The 21,199-nt window shown below is 31.2% G+C and overlaps 1 protein-coding gene across 1 annotated transcript in view; it reads right to left on the reverse strand.

Annotated features, from left to right (window-relative positions):
- LOC142226718 (uncharacterized) overlaps positions 1-21,199 on the reverse strand; it is a 147,346-nt gene that overhangs the window by 21,502 nt on the left and 104,645 nt on the right. The window contains exon 2 of the mRNA XM_075296866.1: positions 44-609. Coding sequence (XP_075152981.1) covers positions 44-609 — 566 coding nt within the window. The remainder of the gene's footprint in view (positions 1-43; positions 610-21,199) is intronic.

Here is a 21,199-nt window from a genome sequence, read left to right on the forward strand (position 1 = left end):
TGTAAGAATATAACAACTGTTGATAAATTCACAATATGCTTACGTTTACTGCAAGCTTCAACATCATAAGCCGGAGCCGAACGTCTATATTCCTTACAATCAGGTCCTGAGCGTACATAACATTGTTCCATTTCACGGGGATTTCGTTCGAAGGTATTACGGCAACATTTACCACTTACAGGTAATTGACTGACCTCAATCAAATCGTTGGCCAATAATTGACCCCAGGCTGGTAACATGGCAGTGATATGAGGATGTCTCACCTCACCATCGATGTGTTTTTGCAATTGCGTTACAATAAATTCAGCATCTGGTAAAGCATGAGTTCCATGTGATGTGCGGGGTTGGCTAACACCATCAGCATAATCGGCCTTTAAGAGGCGCAAGAAAATATCACCTCGTGCACCCCATTTACGATGTGACACATTGTTACATTCTCCTGTGGATAGGCGATATTTACTTGGCGGACACACATCGAAGCCTTTCGTACTATCTTGCTCCTCTTGACACGGCGTAAGCGAATGCGCTCTTTCCAATTGTAGAGCTTTGAGGGCATTATCTTCGAGATCTTCAGGTATTCGCAGGAGATATGCCGGTGAGCATAAACACCTGAAAATAAACAAAAGAATAATTAGTTAAAAGAATAAATTATTAATATTTTTAAATGGGTTACGATGCACTGTTTGAAATGGCGATAATAATGAATGAATTTGTCAATGCAATTGAGTCAATGGCACCGTTTCTTAAATAGATCGGTACACCAATAAATTCTCTGCTAATTTCATTAAATTAATAATTAAAGATTTTTTTGTAGTCACGATGAGTAGAAGTTTAAAACTGATTCTATTCAAAAAGAGGCCCAAATAGATAGAGGCACAAGACCACTATTAACACATTTGCAACACGCCGAAATGGGAATTTACTGGGAAAAATTCATAGCCGGTATAAACATGAACCTACGGAAAATGAGCCCAAAAACCCAAATAAAACTAGGCCACAAATGTGGGGCGACGCTACACAGTGAATATGAGCCTCATCAAAATGAACACCAACAAAATGTAAATAATGCATAAAAATCGTCACAAAAAAAAAAACAAACAAGTATATACGGCCGTAAGTTCGGACAGGCCGAATCTTATGTACCCTCCACCATGGATTGCGTAGAAACTTCTACGAAAGAATGTCATCCACAATCGAATTACTTGGGTTGTGGTATCTTAAAACTTCTTAACATCGTTTTCTAAATTGTGAGTTATGGACTGATATGGACCACTTTTGGCATGGTTCTTAAATATCATATACTACCACCACGTACAAAATTTCAACCATATCGGATGAATTTTGCTTCTCCAAAAGGCACCGGAGGTCAAATCTGGGGATCGGTTTATATGGGGGCTATACATTATTATGGACTGATATGAACCAGTTCCTGCATGGTTGTTGGATAACATATACTAACATCACGTACCAAATTTCAACCGAATCCGATTAATTTTGCTCTTCCAAGGGGCTTCGGTGGTCAAACCTGGGGATCGGTTTATATGGGGGGCCATATACAATTATGGGACGATTTCGACCAATTTTTGCATGGGTGTTTGAGGCCATATATTAACCCCACATACCAAATTTCAACTGAATCAGATGAATTTTGGTCTTCCAAGAGGCTCCGGAGGTCAAATCTGGTGATCGGTTTGTATGGGTGCTATATATAATTATGGACTGATGTGGACCAATTTTTGCATTGTCATTAGATAACTTTTACTAACACAAATTTCAAATTCAGCCGGATCGGATGAAATTTGTTTCTCTTAGAGGCTCCGCAAGCCAAATCGGGGGATCGGTTTATATGGGGGCTATATATAATTATGGACCGATGTGACCAATTTTTGCATGGTTGTTAGAGACCGTATACTAACACCATGTACCAAATTTAAGCCGGATCGGATGAAATTTGCTTCTCTTAGAGGCTCCGCAAGCCAAATTTGGGGGTTCGTTTATATGGGATCTATATGTAATGATATGTCCCATTTGCAATACCATCCGACCTACATCAATAACAACTACTTGTGCCAAATTGTTTCGTTCGAAAGTTAGCGTGATTTCAACAGACGGACGGACGGACATGCTCAGATCGACTCAGAATTTCACCACGACCCAGAATATATATACTTTATGGGGTCTTAGAGCAATATTTCGATGTTTTACAAACGGAATGACAAAGTTAATATACCCCCATCCTATGGTGGAGGGTATAAAAACAAAATTAAAAATCCTTTCTGATTTAAAGGACCGAGTGAAAATTAACTCCAAATGATAGAAAAATATTAATTTTTAAGAAAATAAATAAATATGTGTTACTGAGTACAAATCTCTTTGAAATCGCGTTAGCCCACAGGTTTAAGACATTTTTCCTATGGCCAGAGTCCAAGGCCATAGGAAAAATGTCTTAAACCCCGGTCGGACGCTATTTACGTAAAAACCAAATCTAGTGCAATACAATGCTTTTCAGAACAACAAATCCTAGAATTCCAAATCCCAGAATGTGAAAAACGGCCCACTTGAAAATGAAGCACAATCCCAAAAAAGGAATTTTGCGGTTTATTTTCATTTTAAATATTGGTGTTAATTTTCTTTACAAAAGCGGCCCCAAAACTAAAATGAACCCTTGAGGAAATGGATCAACCACAGAACCGCTACAGGACTAGTCCCTGGTGTGTTTGGACCAGTCCCAGTTCTGGTCAAAACGTATGGAAGGGATCAAGCGAGTACGGAAATAAATAAATTACGATTATTTAAAAATTGCAACTAACTGGAGCACAGGTACCAGTTCTTGTGATAGGTCCGTCAGTTGCAATTGCACAAATTTTCCGTGGGGAAGTTACTCCCTAAAACACATTAAAAATTGGTATTGTTCTTTTCCATAAAATGTTGGGGTCCTACTTCATTTAGCTTTTGGGGCTTCTTTTCATAGGGCAAACGAAGAAAGTTTAAAACCGTTTCACTTAAGGATTTTGGTATTGATTCCGAACCAATGACGCTTCCTGAGTTTTGCGTTTTCGAATCTAGGTAACAAATTTTAATTTATTCATTTTTTCAGCTTTTTTCCTTATGTATATCGCAGTAATTTAAAAACGTGTTAACGACAACTTAAATTTCCAAATTCAGAATCGACTTCAATTACAAGTTAAAATAAAGTATTGAAAAACATCTCCTATTTTTGATCCCTTTTTGCTTTGTAGTCAAGATGCAAAAACACAACAAATTTAGAAACGATTTAATCAATTTTAAAGAATTTTTAAGAATTGTTAAAGTCAAGTTGACCTTAATCAAACGATTATTTCTTTCATGCTAATATACCCATTTTAACTCGAATCACTTCATTATAAAGTATATCGGCTTTTAGGATAAGGAGAAAACTTTACATGAGAGAAATGCGTCTTCTATGCTGAGCAAAATTCTCATTCGTATTTTAAGGATATTAAATCTTTAGCTTCAATACAATATTTTGTTCAGTGTAGTGTCGCTTAATCAGTCTGTTACAATTTTTACGGAATAAAAAATTCCACATTTTTAATTTGTGTTCCCAATATTTCAGAGGAACTGATGAAAACTAATCTCCGTAAACTATTTTTAACTTTGGATTACGAATATCAACAAATTCGCCATGAAAGGTAAGAAATAGCGATCGGTATATGTACGGATCTACAACAAAGTAGTAATTCAATGAACAATTGGTCTACAGTCTGCTCGCGAAAAAAGAAATATACTAAAATATATATCAAAGTAGTCATATAAACCGAATTTAGAATACCAGTTTTTTGATTCAAAAGATGTAAATTTCAATTAATATTAAATCGAAAGGTGTATATATGAAGCCTATAAAAAGTGGTTTTCAGAAGGTCTACTTGCTCAAAACAAAAAGCAAAATAAACAAATATCTACCCCGTGCACAAGTTGCATCATTGATATTTTGACGTTTTACGAACGAAATGACAAAAAATGTATATCTTCCTTTGTATGGTTGAGGCTATAAAAAATAAATTAATATTTAAAAAACTCTATAATAAAATGTGAATATGTGAAGAAAATCTCTGTGAAAATCTCGTGCCGGGCAAACGTGTTGCTTACGAATAAGAACAATAAAATCGAAATTCTAAAAGTTCACATTACTTAATTTAACATTTTAATTAGAAATCAGAAAATATTTGATTTACATAAACCAGTAGCGAGAATACAATGAACTATACCCAGGTTATAAATATTTAGGTCTTCACATAACCGAATATTAAATAGATGAATTAATGGATGAACAGAAATTGCCATATAATTATAAATCGATTATTTAAATAGTTAATTGTTATATTGCATTTCGTCACAAAGATTTTATAGAACATTTCTAAAGAACTAAATATTTAGATATTGACTTTTATTTACATTTAGCGCAACCAATGCCAGTTTGTAGTACATAGGGAAGGAAAGAGTAAGAACCATGCTAAATTTTATTTTAGGAACTAAAATTTTTTTTAAATTAAAATAAAATGATTGGTTTATTTAATGATGTAGCTCTTCTATTATGCCTCCCGCCTGTCTTCAAATGTAGAATTTTTTCTTGGAACTCATATGACAATTTTCAAACTATTGCACTGAAGTTCCATATAGTATATGACCAGAGAGTCGGAAATAGAGGAAGTAATATGATCTTCTGCAAAGAAAACAAATGTCAACCTATAGATGTCGCGCAATGATCGCATCGTTTTTGTATGCCAGCATTGCTGTCGGAACGCTGCTTTGATAAAATGGTTATAGAAGCATCGGCAGCTATAATTTCAAATTGTTTGCCAAAAATTTAATATAATGAAATGATTTATATAAACGAACATTTGTTATTACAAAGTACATCCTAAATGCCATTTTCCACAAGTTTCGTAAAGTCGGCGGAGAACAGAACAGAGGTGACGCTGACGCAAACTGTACTGAAAAAAAGTTGCCCGTAATTTATGACATATTTTGAACTTCAATATAGTAGTTCACTTCAATATAGTATAGTAGTTCAAATTTCAAAAAAAAATTATAAAAATCTCGTAATAATTATTATTTTTAACTCTTTGGCAGTTCAGGTGACTCTTTAAAATTAAATAAAAATTGTACTTAAAGTGGTGTACTCCGATATAGTTTAAAATTACAAAGATTTGGTCATTTTTTCGTGCCAGTAACGAAATTTGTACTTACACATATTACAAATTTTTTTCATACCAGTCAGTTAAAGTTTATAAAACTTAATGATATTTTTTCTTAAATGGTAGTAAATATGACCATGATTTGGCCCTTAAGACAGTTTCAGTAAGTTCATTTTTTTTACTGTGGTGCACGAAATTTCTACCAAGTTTAAAGAATAAATGACCAACTCTTTGTAATTTCAAACTATATGAAGTAAAACTTTGGTTAATTTTAAAAAATTTACATTATTTTTAGAAAATTTTAACTAAACAGTATTAGAAACGCAAACATCACGCCGATATCACAAAAAAGTAAATATTTTTCGACAATTTTAAGAAAATTTATTTGACATAATAAATTTTGTTTATTTATTAAAGAAACTTTTGTAGTTTGAAAGAAAAAATTTAAGTTCAAAATTGCAAGAGTGTCGTTAGTGCCACACGAAGTTCAAGATGTGCGCATTTGTAGTAAAATTTATAAATTTAAAGAAATAATGATCTATTTTATGAGACGTACGAATTTAGTAAATATCTATGCTTCATTTGTGTATAGTTTGTCCCATTTCTCAGTTCATTTAACAAACGTATGCAAACAATTATTAGATTAAAGGAAATTTTCTCCAAACTAAACTGTTAGATGAAATTTAATTTTTTGTTTTTGTTTAAGGAAATTTTCTCAAAATAAACCCCATATTTTTAAAATGGCCTTAGCGTCAGTTCAATTGATCAATGACTGCAATTTTGCTGCACCTTCAAACGATGGACACTATTTCACATATCCTACTAGGTTAGACTAGAAGTTGAACAGAATCTATATATTTTAATGCCATGCCACCATAACTTCTACTAGTTGCATTTCGAAATAAATGTTTCAAATTATATTTGTAGACTTCACGCTCACATATAAACCGATTTTCCGATTTGTTTTCTTGAAATTAACCGGTTGTGCCAAAATGTCTACCATTTTTTACCAGCTTGAAATTTGCATTCGATTTGCCAGAATTTGGGACCCCTAAAGAAATAAGCAAAATATGGTTCCTGTCGGTCCAGATTTTGATACAGCCTCGCATAAACCGATTCTTAAACGCATAGAAGACTCCACATTCATTAGATTTGAATAAAATTTGGATTATAGTATATTTTGGGGTCATAAAATCATTCATGCATATAGACCGATACTACGATTACTTCTTAAACTTCATGAGGCCATAGGGACTAATTCGCTGTAAATTTAAAAAATAGATATCTTTTAGAACCCTTAAATGCTAAAGATTGTCGGTATACAATTGGCGTCAAATTTAGATTTCGTTTGCACACATAAATATTTAAGATAATTTATATTGGTCAATTTATGTGTACAAATGAGTATTATAAAAATGGGATTTAGCTATATAAGCAGCAGTCGACTGCGAAGTCGAGACTGCTGAAAAATGTTGGAGTTTGAGTCTTCGAAAATTGGCTCCAATCCACAGCCTTGTATAGATGTTTTTGGCAGTCACTTAAAGGTTTTTCATTGATCCAAATAATGTAAATTTATTTTATTTTTAAATACATTTTCAATTTTACTATTATTATCATCTTCACTATTATTATCATCATCCTATGAAATACCAACAATGTATAATTTTACCTAGTACTACAATGTCATTTATGACGACTTCTTTTGCAGTTGGTCATTATGGATTATGCAATATGGCATTCAATTATATGACCATCGAGGTTTTCTTTTCACAAAAGACCGTTTTGTGGTTATTTGTTTTCATGATTTCCTCTACCAAATGATGTATTTATATAAAATTATATAATTTAGTCGTTCTAGTTAAGAGTTTTTCATTTAATGAGAACATCCTGTGTTTGAAATTAAGAATGGATAGCATTGTTTTTAAAATACATATGATTGTATAATAATTGAATGCGTAACGAGAACCAGTATGGAAAATGTGAAGGCATTCTAATATATGATTTATAATTGTTTAGCATAACTTGACCCACAATTATGCACCGATTACTCCAAAATATTGTTTATTTTTAATTTTCTTGTTAATATGTGAATTTTTCTCTTCCATATGGTTTATTTACTTCTCGTTACTTTTTCTGTAATGCAAAAATAAAAATTTTGTAACCAAAAATTTTTAGGGATAAACGCTTAAAATTGTTTTTGCGTATACGATTTCATTAGGTTGTTATAACTAGTAACCTTATCTTTGTTAAACAAGGCGGGGTTAGTATATCCAAAATATAGAGAGGCCAGCTATTACAAATATATATAATATATATATATATATATATATAAGTATAAATATATATAAGTATCCTTAAAATTCGTTTTGTGTATCTATGTTTTTGTAATTAACATTTGAAGACTTCACAATTTGAAGTTATTCCCTTCATTGGTAAGGGAATAACTCCGCATTTTTAGAGAAAAACTTTTTGTCCCCGCCCGACTTTAGACTTTCCTTACTTGTTTTATTATACCCTGCGCCACACTGTGGAACAGGGTATTATAAGTTAGTGCATATGTTTGTAACACCCAGAAGGAGACGAGATAGACACATGGTGTCTTTGGCAATAATGCTTAGGGTGGGTCCCTGAGTCGATATAACCATGTCCGTCTGTCCGTCCGTCTGTCTGTGAACACATTTTTGTGATCAAAGTCTAGGTCGCAATTTAAGTCCAATCGCTTTCAAATTTGACACATGTTCCTAATTTGGATCAGAATAGAACTCTATTGATTTTGGAAGAAATCGGTTCAGATTTAGATATAGCTCCCATATATATCTTTCGCCCGATATGCACTAATATGGACCCAGCTGCCAGAGTTTTATACCGATTTGCTTGAAATTTTGTACAAACATAACACTTAGTCGTATAGTCAAGTGTGCAAAATTTGATTGAAATCGGTTCAGATTTAGATATAGCTCCCATATATATCTTTCGCCCGATATGGACTTATATGGCTCCAGAAGCCAGATTTTTGGCAGAATTTGGTTGAAATTTTGCACTAGGAATACAATTAGTAGTATAGTCAAGTGTGCAAACTTTGATTGAAATCGGTTCAGATTTCGATATAGCTGCCATATATATCTTTCGCCCGATATGGACTAATATGGTCCTAAGAGTTTTGGCCCAATTTGGTTGAAATTTTGCACAGGGAGTAGATTTAGCATTGTAGCTATGCGTGCCAAATTTGGTTGAAATCGATTCAGATTTAGATATAGCTCCCATATATATCTTTCGCCCGATATGAACTAATACTGTCCCAGAAGCCAGAGTTTTACCCCAATTTGGTAGAAATTTTGCACTAGGAGTACAATTAGTAGTGTAGTCAAGTGTGCCAAATTTTATTGAAATCGGTTCAGATTTAGATATAGCTCCCATATATATCGTTCGCCCAATTTGCACTCATATGACCACAGTGGCCAATCTTTTACTCCGATTTAATTGAAATTTTGCACAGGGAGTAGAATTAGCATTGTAGCTATGCGTGCCAAATTTGGTTGAAATCGGTTCAGATTTAGATATAGCTCCCATATATATGTTTTTCTGATTTGGACAACAATGGTCAACAACATTTTCCTTGTAAAATCGCCACTGCTTAGTCGAAAAGTTGTAAAAATTACTCTAATTTTCCTAAATTTCTAATACATATATATCGAGCGATAAATCATAAATAAACTATTGCGAAGTTTCCTTAAAATTGCTTCAGATTTAAATGTTTCCCATATTTTTTTACTAATATTGTGTTCCACCCTAGTGCATTAGCCGACTTAGTCTATCAAATTCTGTCCAGATCGAGTGATATTTAAGTGTATGTATTTGGGACAAAACTTTATATATAGCCCCCAACACATTTGACGGATGTGACATGGTATCGAAAATTTAGATCTACAAAGTGGTGCAGGGTATAATATAGACGGCCCCGCCCGACTTTAGACTTTCCTTACTTGTTTTTTTTTTATAAATTCGTGACCATTACGTTTTAACCTAATGAGGGCTGGTTGTTGTTTTGACAACGCATGTTGTAATTTTACTGTTGTCAGATTGACACATTCTGCTTTCCGTTGGGCACCACCTGTGTGTTGAATCGTTCATGAATTTCTTTTTGTGGTCAAAGAAATTTCAATTTTTATCTTAATCACATTAAATTTTTAATTTTGTGTTATTGTAGGCCTTCAAAGAGGTGTGCTAGAGGTTAAAAATATGCTCCGGTCTTAGTAACTTCTTTATATTTATTATTATTATTATTATTATCATTCTCTAATATATTAATATGCAACTGTTGTAATCGATAATAATAAAATGTTTTGCAAGTGATAGAAAACAAGTGCTATAATTTTGCAAAACAATAAACTTAAGACACAAACATCATTAAAAATATTAGCAAAGTTGTGGTGGTGGGTTGACTCTTTGGGCAAACCCCCAAATAAACTCTAACACAAACACTACAAAGCCTTTCGATAGCTCTATGTTTCCTTCTCAAATTTTGGTATTTTAAAAAATAATAACACATTTTAGTTGTTCCAGTTATTTATGATACCTTCATTATTCAAGACTCAACAAAGAAAAACCATGTTAACCGAGTGAACCAAAAACAGAAGTGTTAACAAATGTTACGCTTCAAAATAAACTATAATAATAGGTTAAGCAAAATAATAAGTCTATAATCGGCTTGTAGGAATTTCAACGTGTCTAAGATAAGGCTATGATGTTTCAATAACAGACGCAACTATGTAGTTTTTTCAGTTTTTTTTTTCGTTGTCCGTCTCTCTAATATTAAGAAATACTATGTTTATATGTTTGGGTTGCTTTTTTTGTAGTTTTTTGTTTTTTTTTTTTGCATAGGGAAGAGGTATCTCATTCATCGCAAACAAATCCATTCATTATTAGCAAGTGCTCACCCATTTGGTAATCTTTCAAAACAAATTATGCATATTAATAAGTGGTAGTTTTTTCATCTTTTTCTACCTCTTGTGAATTTTGTGTATTTGTTAATTTATTAAATACCTTAAATAGACTACATCAATATTTTTGTGGTGGGGAGGAGATATCAAAGTTTTAATACCTTCCAATAGAAAAGTGCGGAATTATGCAATTTTTATATTGTTTTTGTTTTAGTCTATAATCAATAGTTTGACTAGACCTACTGCCTTCGATCGCCACAATGCCGGATATTAATATTGTCTTAATTTAGTGAATTTTATATGGGGCTTTTTTTGGTTTATTTTTGGTTTGGTGATCGTTATGCATTTAAACCAACACCGGTGGTAGTTTAGGAATGTAAATAAACTAAAATGCAAATATGGATTTGTATTTTACTTTAAAATTTAATTCAAGGCTAAATATTTTCTTGATTTCGTGTTGGTTTGCATATATGCTTCTCTGTTTTTAAACGCAAATTAACAATGGTATTTTTTATTTAATCTTCTGTGATAATTTATAAGTGGTTTCGTTGCAACGTCATATGGATTTAATGAATGAATTTTCGGTTTAACTTAAAAAACATATTTTTGCGACATGTCTAAGAAACAGATTTTTTATTAAACCTGTTAAAAGTTATATTTCCGGTTTTGTTTTAGTTCGGTTTGGACAAAAAAAAAAAAACTATTATAGTCAGTGCAAAGATTTCTTGTACTGAAAATACGTAGCAAACTTTGAGTATCATAACATAGAAGACATATAGCTGTGATACAAAGTTTTTCTCCCTCACCGATGGGATAAACTTTTCAATAAAGCCGTTAGGGTTTCGACTTAAAAATATTTATCTATACTTTAAAAATTGGCAAAAAAAATCTTCAATATTACTGAAGTTGAGTTTTGTAACTTCAGAACCTATTCAATAAGAGATGTCTTCAAAGACATTATTATAAAGAAGCTTTTTAATTGGAACATGGCGTAATTTCTACTTGAAGTCTAGTCTAAATGTGGAATTTAATTTGTGGTTAACACGTCTTTGAGGGTCTTATGTGGAAAATTTTGTCAAAACTTTATTTCTCTAGAAAATTTTGTCAACATTTTATTTCTATAGAAAATTTTGTAAAAATTTTATTTCGATAAAAAAATTTGTCAAAATTTCATTTCTATAGAAAATTTTGTCAAAATTTTATTTCTAAAGAAAATTTTGTCAAAATTTTATTTCTATGGAAAATTTTGTCAAAATTTTATTTCTATAGAAAAATTTGTCAAAATTTTATTTCTATAGAAAAATTTGTCAAAATTTTATTTCTATAGAAAATTTTGTCAAAATTTTATTTCTATAAAAAAAATTGACAAAATTTTATTTCTATAGAAAATTTTGTCAAAATTTTATTTCTAGAGGAAAATGTTGTCAAAATTTTATTTCTATAGAAAATTTTGTCAAAATTTTATTCCTATAGAAAATTTTGTCAAAATTTTATTTCTATAGAAAATTTTTTCAAAATTTTATTGCTATAGAAAATTTTGTCAAAATTTTATTTCTACAGAATTTTATTTCTATAGAAAATTTTATCAAAATTTTATTTCTATAGAAAATTTTGTCAAAATTTTATTTCTACAGAAAATTTTGTCAAAATTTTATTTCTAAAGAAAATTTTGTCAAAATTTTATTTCTACAGAAAATTTTGTCAAAATTTTATTACTATAGATTTTTTTTCATAATTGTATATCTATGGATTTTTTTTTTCAAAATTGTATTTCTAATAATCTAAATTTTATTTCTATAGAAAATTTTGTCAAAATTTTATTTCTATAGAAAATTTTGTCAACATTTTATTTCTATAAAAAATTTTGTCAAAATTTTAGTTTTATAGAAAATTTTGTCAAAATTTTATTTCTATAGAAAAATTTGTCAAAATTTTATTTCTATAGAAAATTTTGTCAAAATTTTATTTCTATAAAAAAAATTGACAAAATTTTATTTCTATAGAAAATTTTGTCAAAATTTTATTTCTAGAGGAAAATGTTGTCAAAATTTTGTTCTATAGAAAAATTTGTCAAAAATTTATTTCTATAGAAAATTTTGTCAACATTTTATTTTCTATAGAAAATTTTGTCAAAATTTTATTTTTATAGAAAATTTTATTTCTATAGAAAATTTTGTCAAAAGTTTATTTCTATAGAAAATTTTGTCAAAATTTTATTTCTATGAAAATGTTGTCAAAATTTTATTTCTATAGAAAATGTTGTCACAATTTTATTTCTATAGAAAATTTTGTCAAAATTTTATTTCTACAGAGTTTTTTTTCTTTTCAAAATTTTATTTCTAATATAAGATTTGTGTCTTAATGTTATCGTAAATTTTGTCAAAATTTTATTTCTATAGAAAATTTTGTCAAAATTTTATTTCTATAGAAATTTTTGTCAAAATTTAATTTCTATAGAAAATTTTGTCAAAATTTTATTTCTGTAGAAAATTTTGTCAACATTTTATTTCTATAGAAAATTTTGTCAAGATTTAAATTCTATAGAAAATTTTGTCAAAATTTTATTTCTATAGAAAATTTTGTCAAAATTTTATTTCTAATATAAGATTGGTGTCTTAGTGTTATAGAAAATTTTGTCAAAATTGTATTTCTGTAGAATTTTTTTTTCCAAATTGTATTGTGATTATTAATTTTGTTCGGCTTGAGGTCATAGAAACAATCGATTATTGATTTGTTTTAATATTTATTTCCAATATTTCGGTTAGTGCCACTAACCATCTTCTGGGATTTTGTATCTACATAAAATACAAAAATTAAATTACATTTAATGTTCACAAAAATCACAATTGTTATTGAAAATAAATTTAATCGAAAAATAACTAACTTGAGTTCTTGTGCTGCTGTTTGTTTCGCAATTTACCGTACACTAAACTTCGTTTGTGTCGATGCTTGTTTATAATATGTCGATACATTCTGGCGCATTCTTCCGTGTCTTTTTTGAAATTCATTCTTTTGTCAGGAGAGAGATCTATTATATTGAGCATCTCAAGAGTGTATCTTCGTCTATGATTATTCTCTTGAGCAAGTATCTCGACGTCTGTAAAGTTGGGCTTGGGTCCTGTTGTTGTACAGTGAGCTGCCAGTGCTGTTTTTTGTTCTACCGACTTGTCTGTAGCTTTATGGTCTGATTTATGCGACGAAAGTCTTGTCTTAAGTTTAGTCATTGTAGTGCCAACATATGCCATTGGACATATGTTGGACTTGTCCCCATTACATTTAATTTTGTATACTATATTACTCTTGTCCTCACTCTTTATTTTTGACTTTGTATTGCTGAATAATTCTTTTACTGTTCTTGACGTCCGTGATGCAATTTGAATGTTGTCCTTGTTATATATGTCCGATTTTAAAAAACGTTCTGAGAAACCCTCGATGTAAGTCATGGGCTTATAGGACTTATCCTTTTCATGTTCCAGCTTTTCAGTTGTTTTATTTTTAACGCGATGAATCTGTCTGTATATTATTCTATTTGGAAACTCGTTTGCGGTCAATATTTGTTTTATTTTTATTTCATTCTCCTTGTGAAATTCTGCATCACTTATCCTTAGAACCCAATCTATAAAATTAATTGCTGTCATATGTTTTATACGTTTATTGTGTTTTGAATTATAATTTATAAAACCAACCAACTGGTTGGTTTTTGATACCAATTCAGCCTCAAATCGTTACCATCTCTCAATATGTTGCAGTCCAAATATGACAACTTGTTGTCTTTTTCTAATTCCATTGTAAATTGGATTTGGCTGTGGAATGAGTTTAATGCGTGAAGAGTCCTTTCTACTTCTATTTTCTTTATTATGGCAAATATGTCGTCAACATATTTTGTAATAATTCGAGGTTTCGGTATGTTGCTTAAGGAATTGTCTAATAGTTCTTCCATGATGATGTCAGCAATTATTGGAGATGCTGGAGATCCCATTGGCATTGCTTTTAATTGTTCATAAGGCTTATCTTCATATTTAAAGTACCTACTGTCTTTGATGCAAAATAGTGCTAGTTCCTTAAAAATATCTCGAGGTATTTTGGTATAATTTTTGATTAAGTCCCATTTCTTCTCCATTGTTGCAATGGCTAGGTTTACTGGTATACTGGGAAATAGTGACACAACATCAAACGATATCAGGATTTCGTCGTCCTCTAATTTTACATTCTTAATTTTCGAATTAAAGTCAATCGCGTCTTTTACGTTGTATTTCTATAGAATATTTTATCAAAATTTTATTTCGATAGAAAATTTTATCAAAATTTTCTTACGATAGATAATTTTATCCAAATTTTGGAAAATCCGATTTGGCTCAAATTCTTTCATATTTTGTGGAAAAATTCAATATCTACTTAAATGTCTTTAAACGATAATATCTAATAATTTTGTGATTTGTTTAATATTTCCATAATATCTTCATTCTCAGTAATTAAAATTTCTACATATATCCAAATATTTCCACAAATGCCAACATTTATGATCATTTGACAAATATCCCTCAGGCCAATGTTTTATCATGATTTGATAATGATTAATGGAAATTCCACAAAATAATGAGCGTAGTATAAGCACGAAACGTGTTTGCACAATCAACGCCATCTTCCATTACAAAGTTGCAAATTATTGCATGGGTATAATGTAAAATATTAAAAATCATATTTCCAATACAATAATTACTCATCTTGTTTTGTTTCGTTGGAAGGAAATTTTTCGGAAAAATAATTTGTGATGCATTTGCAATTATTAGACATTATTCAATTGAAATTAATAGAAATAGGTGTGCAGCAGCAAGCATGATGCATATTAGAGAATGTATTTTTAAATTTCATTTGGAAAATTTTGGATTACTAATGATTTTTTCCAAAAATGTTAAGAGTAGTTAATAATATTGTTTTGGAAAAAATGCTTTGTGTTATTGAACAGGCTCTAAATCAATAGAACATAGTGTGTATAGGACCATTGTTTAAATTAGTAGGTTTTTATATCCGCAATTGGAGAACGTGTGAAATTCCACGTTTTTTATGAAGCCGTTTCTAATTATTATAAGACAACTTAGTTTGTCTAAAACAGCGAGAAGATTTTATTCTCAGCCCGCCTCTTCACCGCTTCACCTCTTTCCCAAGGTTTCATCATCCTCAAAACAAGATCTACATGCACCAAACTCTAATGCTCATATTCTCATTTTATATTTATATTCTCATTTCTACGTACCCGGTCAATATTACCAAGGCCCACTTGACTGTCATCCTACTCTCCTTGTTTTGGAAGAAATGCTTTGTTTTGTTGAATAGGCTCTAAATCAATAGTGCATAGTGTATATGGGTCCATTGTTTAAACTTAGAAGGTTTTTATATCCGAAATCGGAGAACGGGGTTATAATAAAATTGAGAAAAACATTTTGACTTATGAAATTATTTGGTTTTAAAGAACATTGGTTACCTCATCATCCTCAAAACAAGATCTACATGCGCCAAACTCTGCTGCTCCCATTCGGCACAGTTGGGCTCTCATTTCTATGTACCGGGCCCACCTGAATGTCATCCTACTCTCCTTGAGTAGTTTTCCAGCTTTTTCTTGTCTCGGTCACTCCATATTATTTTCGTCGTCCTTCCGACCGTTGCATTGGTCCACATCGTTTCTAAACCTCTGTAGCGCTTAAGTCCAGTATCACCTCCAAGCATCTTGTTGATGTGATATTCATTGCCCCAGTTATGCCACGAAAGCATGTCCGGTAGTCTCGTTTTAAAATTTCTATGTTGCACTGCTTGTTCATTGATGTTCACCATACTATGGACGCGTATGTCAGTATTGACCCTATGACCCTCTCATATATCCAGTGCGTCTGCACAGTGTCCAATATTTGTAGGCTTTCTTTTTCATTCCTCTTTTCGATGTGACTCTTTCAATTCAGCTTCCTTTCTAAGGTTGCTCTTAAGTACTTTATATTATCAAACACTGGTGTCATCTTGCCCAAAAACCTCCGATCGATATATTGGGTAATTTTAGTTCTTCTAGTGAATAGCATAATTCTGTCTTCTCCGGGATAACATTCAAGCCCCTCCGTCCTTCCCAGTCATATGCAATTCCTAGGGTCCTTTTCGCCCTCTTGCAAAGTCTGTTAGGATCCATGCCCCGCAGAAGTATTATAACATTTGTCACATAAATACAAAAAGTTGAACTGCCTGTTCATGAAAGCCAAAATCGTTTCAAGACGAATCGTTCGGCTAGAGTAAGAATAAAATAACTTTAGATATATTTGCTGCCATGAACTCATTCTTTATGTTTTACTATCGAAAATCGACATAATTCTTATTCGACTGATCGTAGTTTTCGAGATAACAACGTGTGATTTTTGACGATTCATTCTTCTCGAGGCGAACGAAAATTTCACGAACACGACGTAAATCTTTCGCATTTAGAGACTAAATCTTCATACTTGAAGGCCTACCCTAGAAATTTAAGAACATTCTCGAATCCACACCTACAATGGCTCTTGTAGATTCGGAATTTGACATAGTCTCCATATGGATTGTAGGCAGCGTTGCCACAATGAATTTTTGTTTTGGATCAACATTTTTCCGAAATTGGACCAAAATTCGTACCAGCGGACCATTTTTCCAATTTAAAATAATATAATTTAATAGTTAAATTTTTCCAAAATGTTACTTCGATAGAAAAATTTATCAAATTTTTATTTCTATAGGAAATTATGTCAAAATTTTATTTCTGTAGAAAATTTTGTCAAAATTTAATTTCTATATAAAATTGTGTGAAAATTTTATTTCTATAGAAAATTTTGTCAAAATTTTATTTCTATAAAAAAATTATCGGAAAATTTTATTTATATATAAAATTTCTACAAAATTTTCTTCCTGTATAACATTTTTGAATAATTTTGTATCTATACAATTTTTTTTTTAAAGTTTACTTCTGTACAAAATTTTAGCAAAATTTTATTTGATAGAAAATTTTGTTAAAATTTTATTTCCATAGAAATTGCTGTCCAAATTTTATTTCTACAGAAAATTTTGTCAAAATTTTATTTCTATTGAAAAATTTTAAAATATTACCGATTTGACTAAAATGGACCAAAATCAACCAAATTAAATTTGGTCCGACCATCGGACCAAATTTAAAAATTAATATTTTTTTTGACAAATTTTGGTCCAATCGGACCAAAATGGCAACCCTGATTGTTGGTCATAAATGATCGTCTGTACATATCCACCATTGCAAAGTTCCCAGCCTGACACATAGATAGTGCTATTGGAATTCGCAGCATTTTTGCAGGTATATTTAAGCTCTACTTTATCTTCTCAGATCCTAAAGGAATTCTCGCTGTCAACAAATTTTCGTCGTATAAAGAAGTGAAAAGCAAAAGAAAAGTAAAGGCAAATCGGAATACAGACAATTATGTAACATAATTAAAACGATATTGTATATTTCACTTTGGTTAATTGTTGATTTTTCACACCCAAATGAGTCTAAAGTAACCGTAAATGAAAATTTCAAAATCTAACTACAAATTTTTATAAGGCTTGCATGTGAATGCATTTCGCATATTCTATTATGAAAAAAAAAAAATAAAATAAAGCAATCTCTTAGAACCTACTGTATGGCAAAAGAAGCCAGTCAAATGTCTTAATATTTACCGTTTCATTTAACTCTCAATTAATTAACCATTCAACAAATCAAAAGACTTAAGACACGAACTCAGCAAATCAAACAATTATATGTGATTGCCACAGACAAAAAAAAATAACACACAAAAAACCTCAATAATTCTATTAATTATAGTTATTTAACCATTTCATTTAAAAATGTACAGAACACCCCCTAAATTGGCCAAAATTCAAATGCATCCATCAAACAATTTGGGAAAAAATTGCCAATACCAAACCTCCAAACACTACAGAAAAATAGAGCATTAATGTAGGCCCCCATTAACAAACATTGTATTACGAGAATATCTTCAAGCGAAACGAAACCAAATCGCAAACTTCGCATATATTATTCCAGCCAACATCTGTTAAACAATGACAACGTAATAGTTCAAAAAATAAAAACAAACAAAAAAAAAAAAAAAAAACAAGTAATGCTATTATAAAATGCTGCAAATTGTATAAATCTAATCGAATTGCAGTGGCGGCTGAAGTAGTTAAAATTGGTGTGGTTTCGTAGTTATGCCATTTCGGATTTTTATTGCAAGTGTTGTTGTTTTTGTTGTTGAATTAAATGGGGCTTTATATAGGATTTTCTCTGAAGTTACCATTCAAGCACGCAAATGGCATGTGCCAAACTTATTGCACAAAAAACAGGCGCTAACTTCAGCTCTACTACCACCAACGCTTTATTTCTGTTCAGATCATGCACAGTGGCTTCTGTATATATGAAATACAAAGTCTAGTGATTAAAGAATTGATATCTTCAATTGAGTCTCTGTTTATATCCGGAATTTTTTGCATTGCAGTATAGTTCTTTTTTCTTAGTATTTGATTCGAATTGTTTTTTTTTCCTAATTTTTGTTCCTATTTTCTATTACATGACTTCTTTATTATACACTCGAATTGATAACATCCAAGATCCGTAAAATAACAAAAACGATTGTAGCTTGATACTAATGCACGCTGCTATGCTAACGCCATTTTTCAAGTACTTTTTTGTTGTTTAGGCCATTTTCTGCACCTCTATTTTTTTGCTCTCTACTCCTCTTTGCTCTTTTGTCAAAGCCATTAAAAGACAAACGTTCACATATGTTTTATGTGATAATATTTTTTTTGAAAAATATGTAAGCAACTGCAACAGATATAGCAACATTAACATCAACAATAAAAAAATATGGCCAAAACAAACAATTTAAAAACTGTGTCACACCTGATGACACATACCATATAAATTAATTTGTTATTTATTATTTCGTTGAGGCTATCAGACACCCTCAAAAGTTTTTGAAAGAAGCCAATAGACACGAAAAAACTCATTCCAAATTTGACATGTACGTGTCGCCTATTGCATATTTTCAATTTGCATTTATTTTCTTTATGTCAAAGAGGATGTGAATCATATTAGAAATCCGCTTGTCATAATATGACTTTATAAACAGTATTTGTTATTTAAAACGTCTAGTGCAATCATGTGAATGTAGAATAGTTATCAATAAAAAGAGTTATCATGTTTATAAGGGATTATCTTCTGGGCTTGTTTCTTAAGTCTTTCGTTTTCGAATCCGGGTCTTTCTCTGCTTGTCAGGTAGAGGCATATTAATAAAACAATTTAAAATTTGTTTTATTAATATGACAAAGCTGGATTATGCTGGGAACAACTTATGACAGAGACATTAAAAAAAAAAATGGGTAATCAAATAAGTCTCTTAGATTTTTGACAATAACATAGGTGTCGTTGGTGTTGTCTATCTCCAGTGCTACCTACCACAATGTTATTTCATAATTAGTTTCGACTTTTTCGATTTTTTTTCACGATTTGAAAAAGTTGACTTCCGCTATGCGACTTTTCCAAAAGTAAACTTTCCGAATTTTTCCAAATATAAAAATATGGATTTTTGGACTTTTTAAAAATTTAAAATGTTGGTGTTTTTGTGAAACGGTAGACGTTTGACTTCGTGACCTTCCATTTTTTAGTTAATTTTCAGTATATAAGGATCTTCACAACATTCTCTTTTAAACCCAAATTTGACTTCTTGCCTAGTGAAAGTCCAGCTTACTATAAAAGGTCGATTTTGATCAACAGCAAAATTTTTGTCGATTTTGAAGGTGAAAATATGTCGACTTCGAATTTTGACCTTTTCCGGCAAAAAGTCGATTAGTCGAAAAGTTGGTTTGCAACTTTTGTATCCCTAATATTTGAAGATAATAAGCAATCCTTGTTTGCGTATTTTATCAGTACATGTCGTTATGTGTAAAGGTGACATTTTAGCTTATCTAACCAAACAAAAAATAATAAATTCAGAGAAATTGAAAAACGTTACAGCTGCTCAAATATTATTGAAAATTATGAAAAAATTTGATACATATTGAAACTTTTTTTATAAAAAAAAACTAACGAATCCCGCCCCGCTTCGCTGTGCTTCCCGAAGCATATTTTCGTTAACTTTGTCAACCATATCCTTCGATCTGAAAACAAATACGAAAAGATTTGAATTCTTTTAAAGAGTAGGATCAGGAGAAGTCTGGCACAAAAACTGAAGTACTGATTAATTACTCCATGATTTCCACAAACGTGTCCCGTACATTTCAAAAAAATTGGACTACTTGCTTTTTCGATTATATACAGAAATAGGGCGGTTATACAGATGTAAAACTGACCAGCTTAACAAACGTCGGGTAGGAGGTGTTCCCTTTCAACCAATTTTTTGTTTTTTAATTGTTTCGCATTCAAATCGTTGGACAATCCTCTTTATTTCCTGTGAATTTCATGTGTGGTTTGTCATTGGGAGGTATACTTCTCTTCGACATACCGTCCAATAAATCGGAAAAAGAAAAAAATACTTAAAAATTTACCATATTAACATTTGTTAATGTGTTGGACACGGAGAACATGCCTTTCCCAAACATATACCGGAAAATGAAGCACCCTCTACGTTGCCTGCCAAATTCATGAAAATTTAAGTTTTTTCCTTAAAAATGTCTGGCAGATGCCTGTGGAAAAATCATAAAATTATGTACCGAGTTCCCATTTGTCGACAATCCTCTACTTTCTAGTTTCAAAGAATCGGGCAAAAGGGGACCCCCTCCTTCGCTCCTCCCCCAACAGATATCGTAAATTCACGTACCTTATATTCATTTCACAAACTACCCAACTTCACTGTTCCCCTTCCCTAACCATACATCGAAAAAGTCATGTTCCCTGTATGAATTTAATCATCTTCTCTCAATTTCAAGTAAATCGGTGAAGGGACGACACTTTCTCTGCAAATTCCAAGAAAATCTGTAAACTTTTCTTCAAGTTTCATAGTGTTGGTCAAGGGGAGGGTTCCTGTCCAAATACCCAAAAATCAAATATTGATTTCATAACCTTCCCCT

This window comes from Haematobia irritans, chromosome 2, assembly GCF_050003625.1.
Source record: "Haematobia irritans isolate KBUSLIRL chromosome 2, ASM5000362v1, whole genome shotgun sequence".
Lineage (NCBI taxonomy): Eukaryota > Metazoa > Arthropoda > Insecta > Diptera > Muscidae > Haematobia > Haematobia irritans.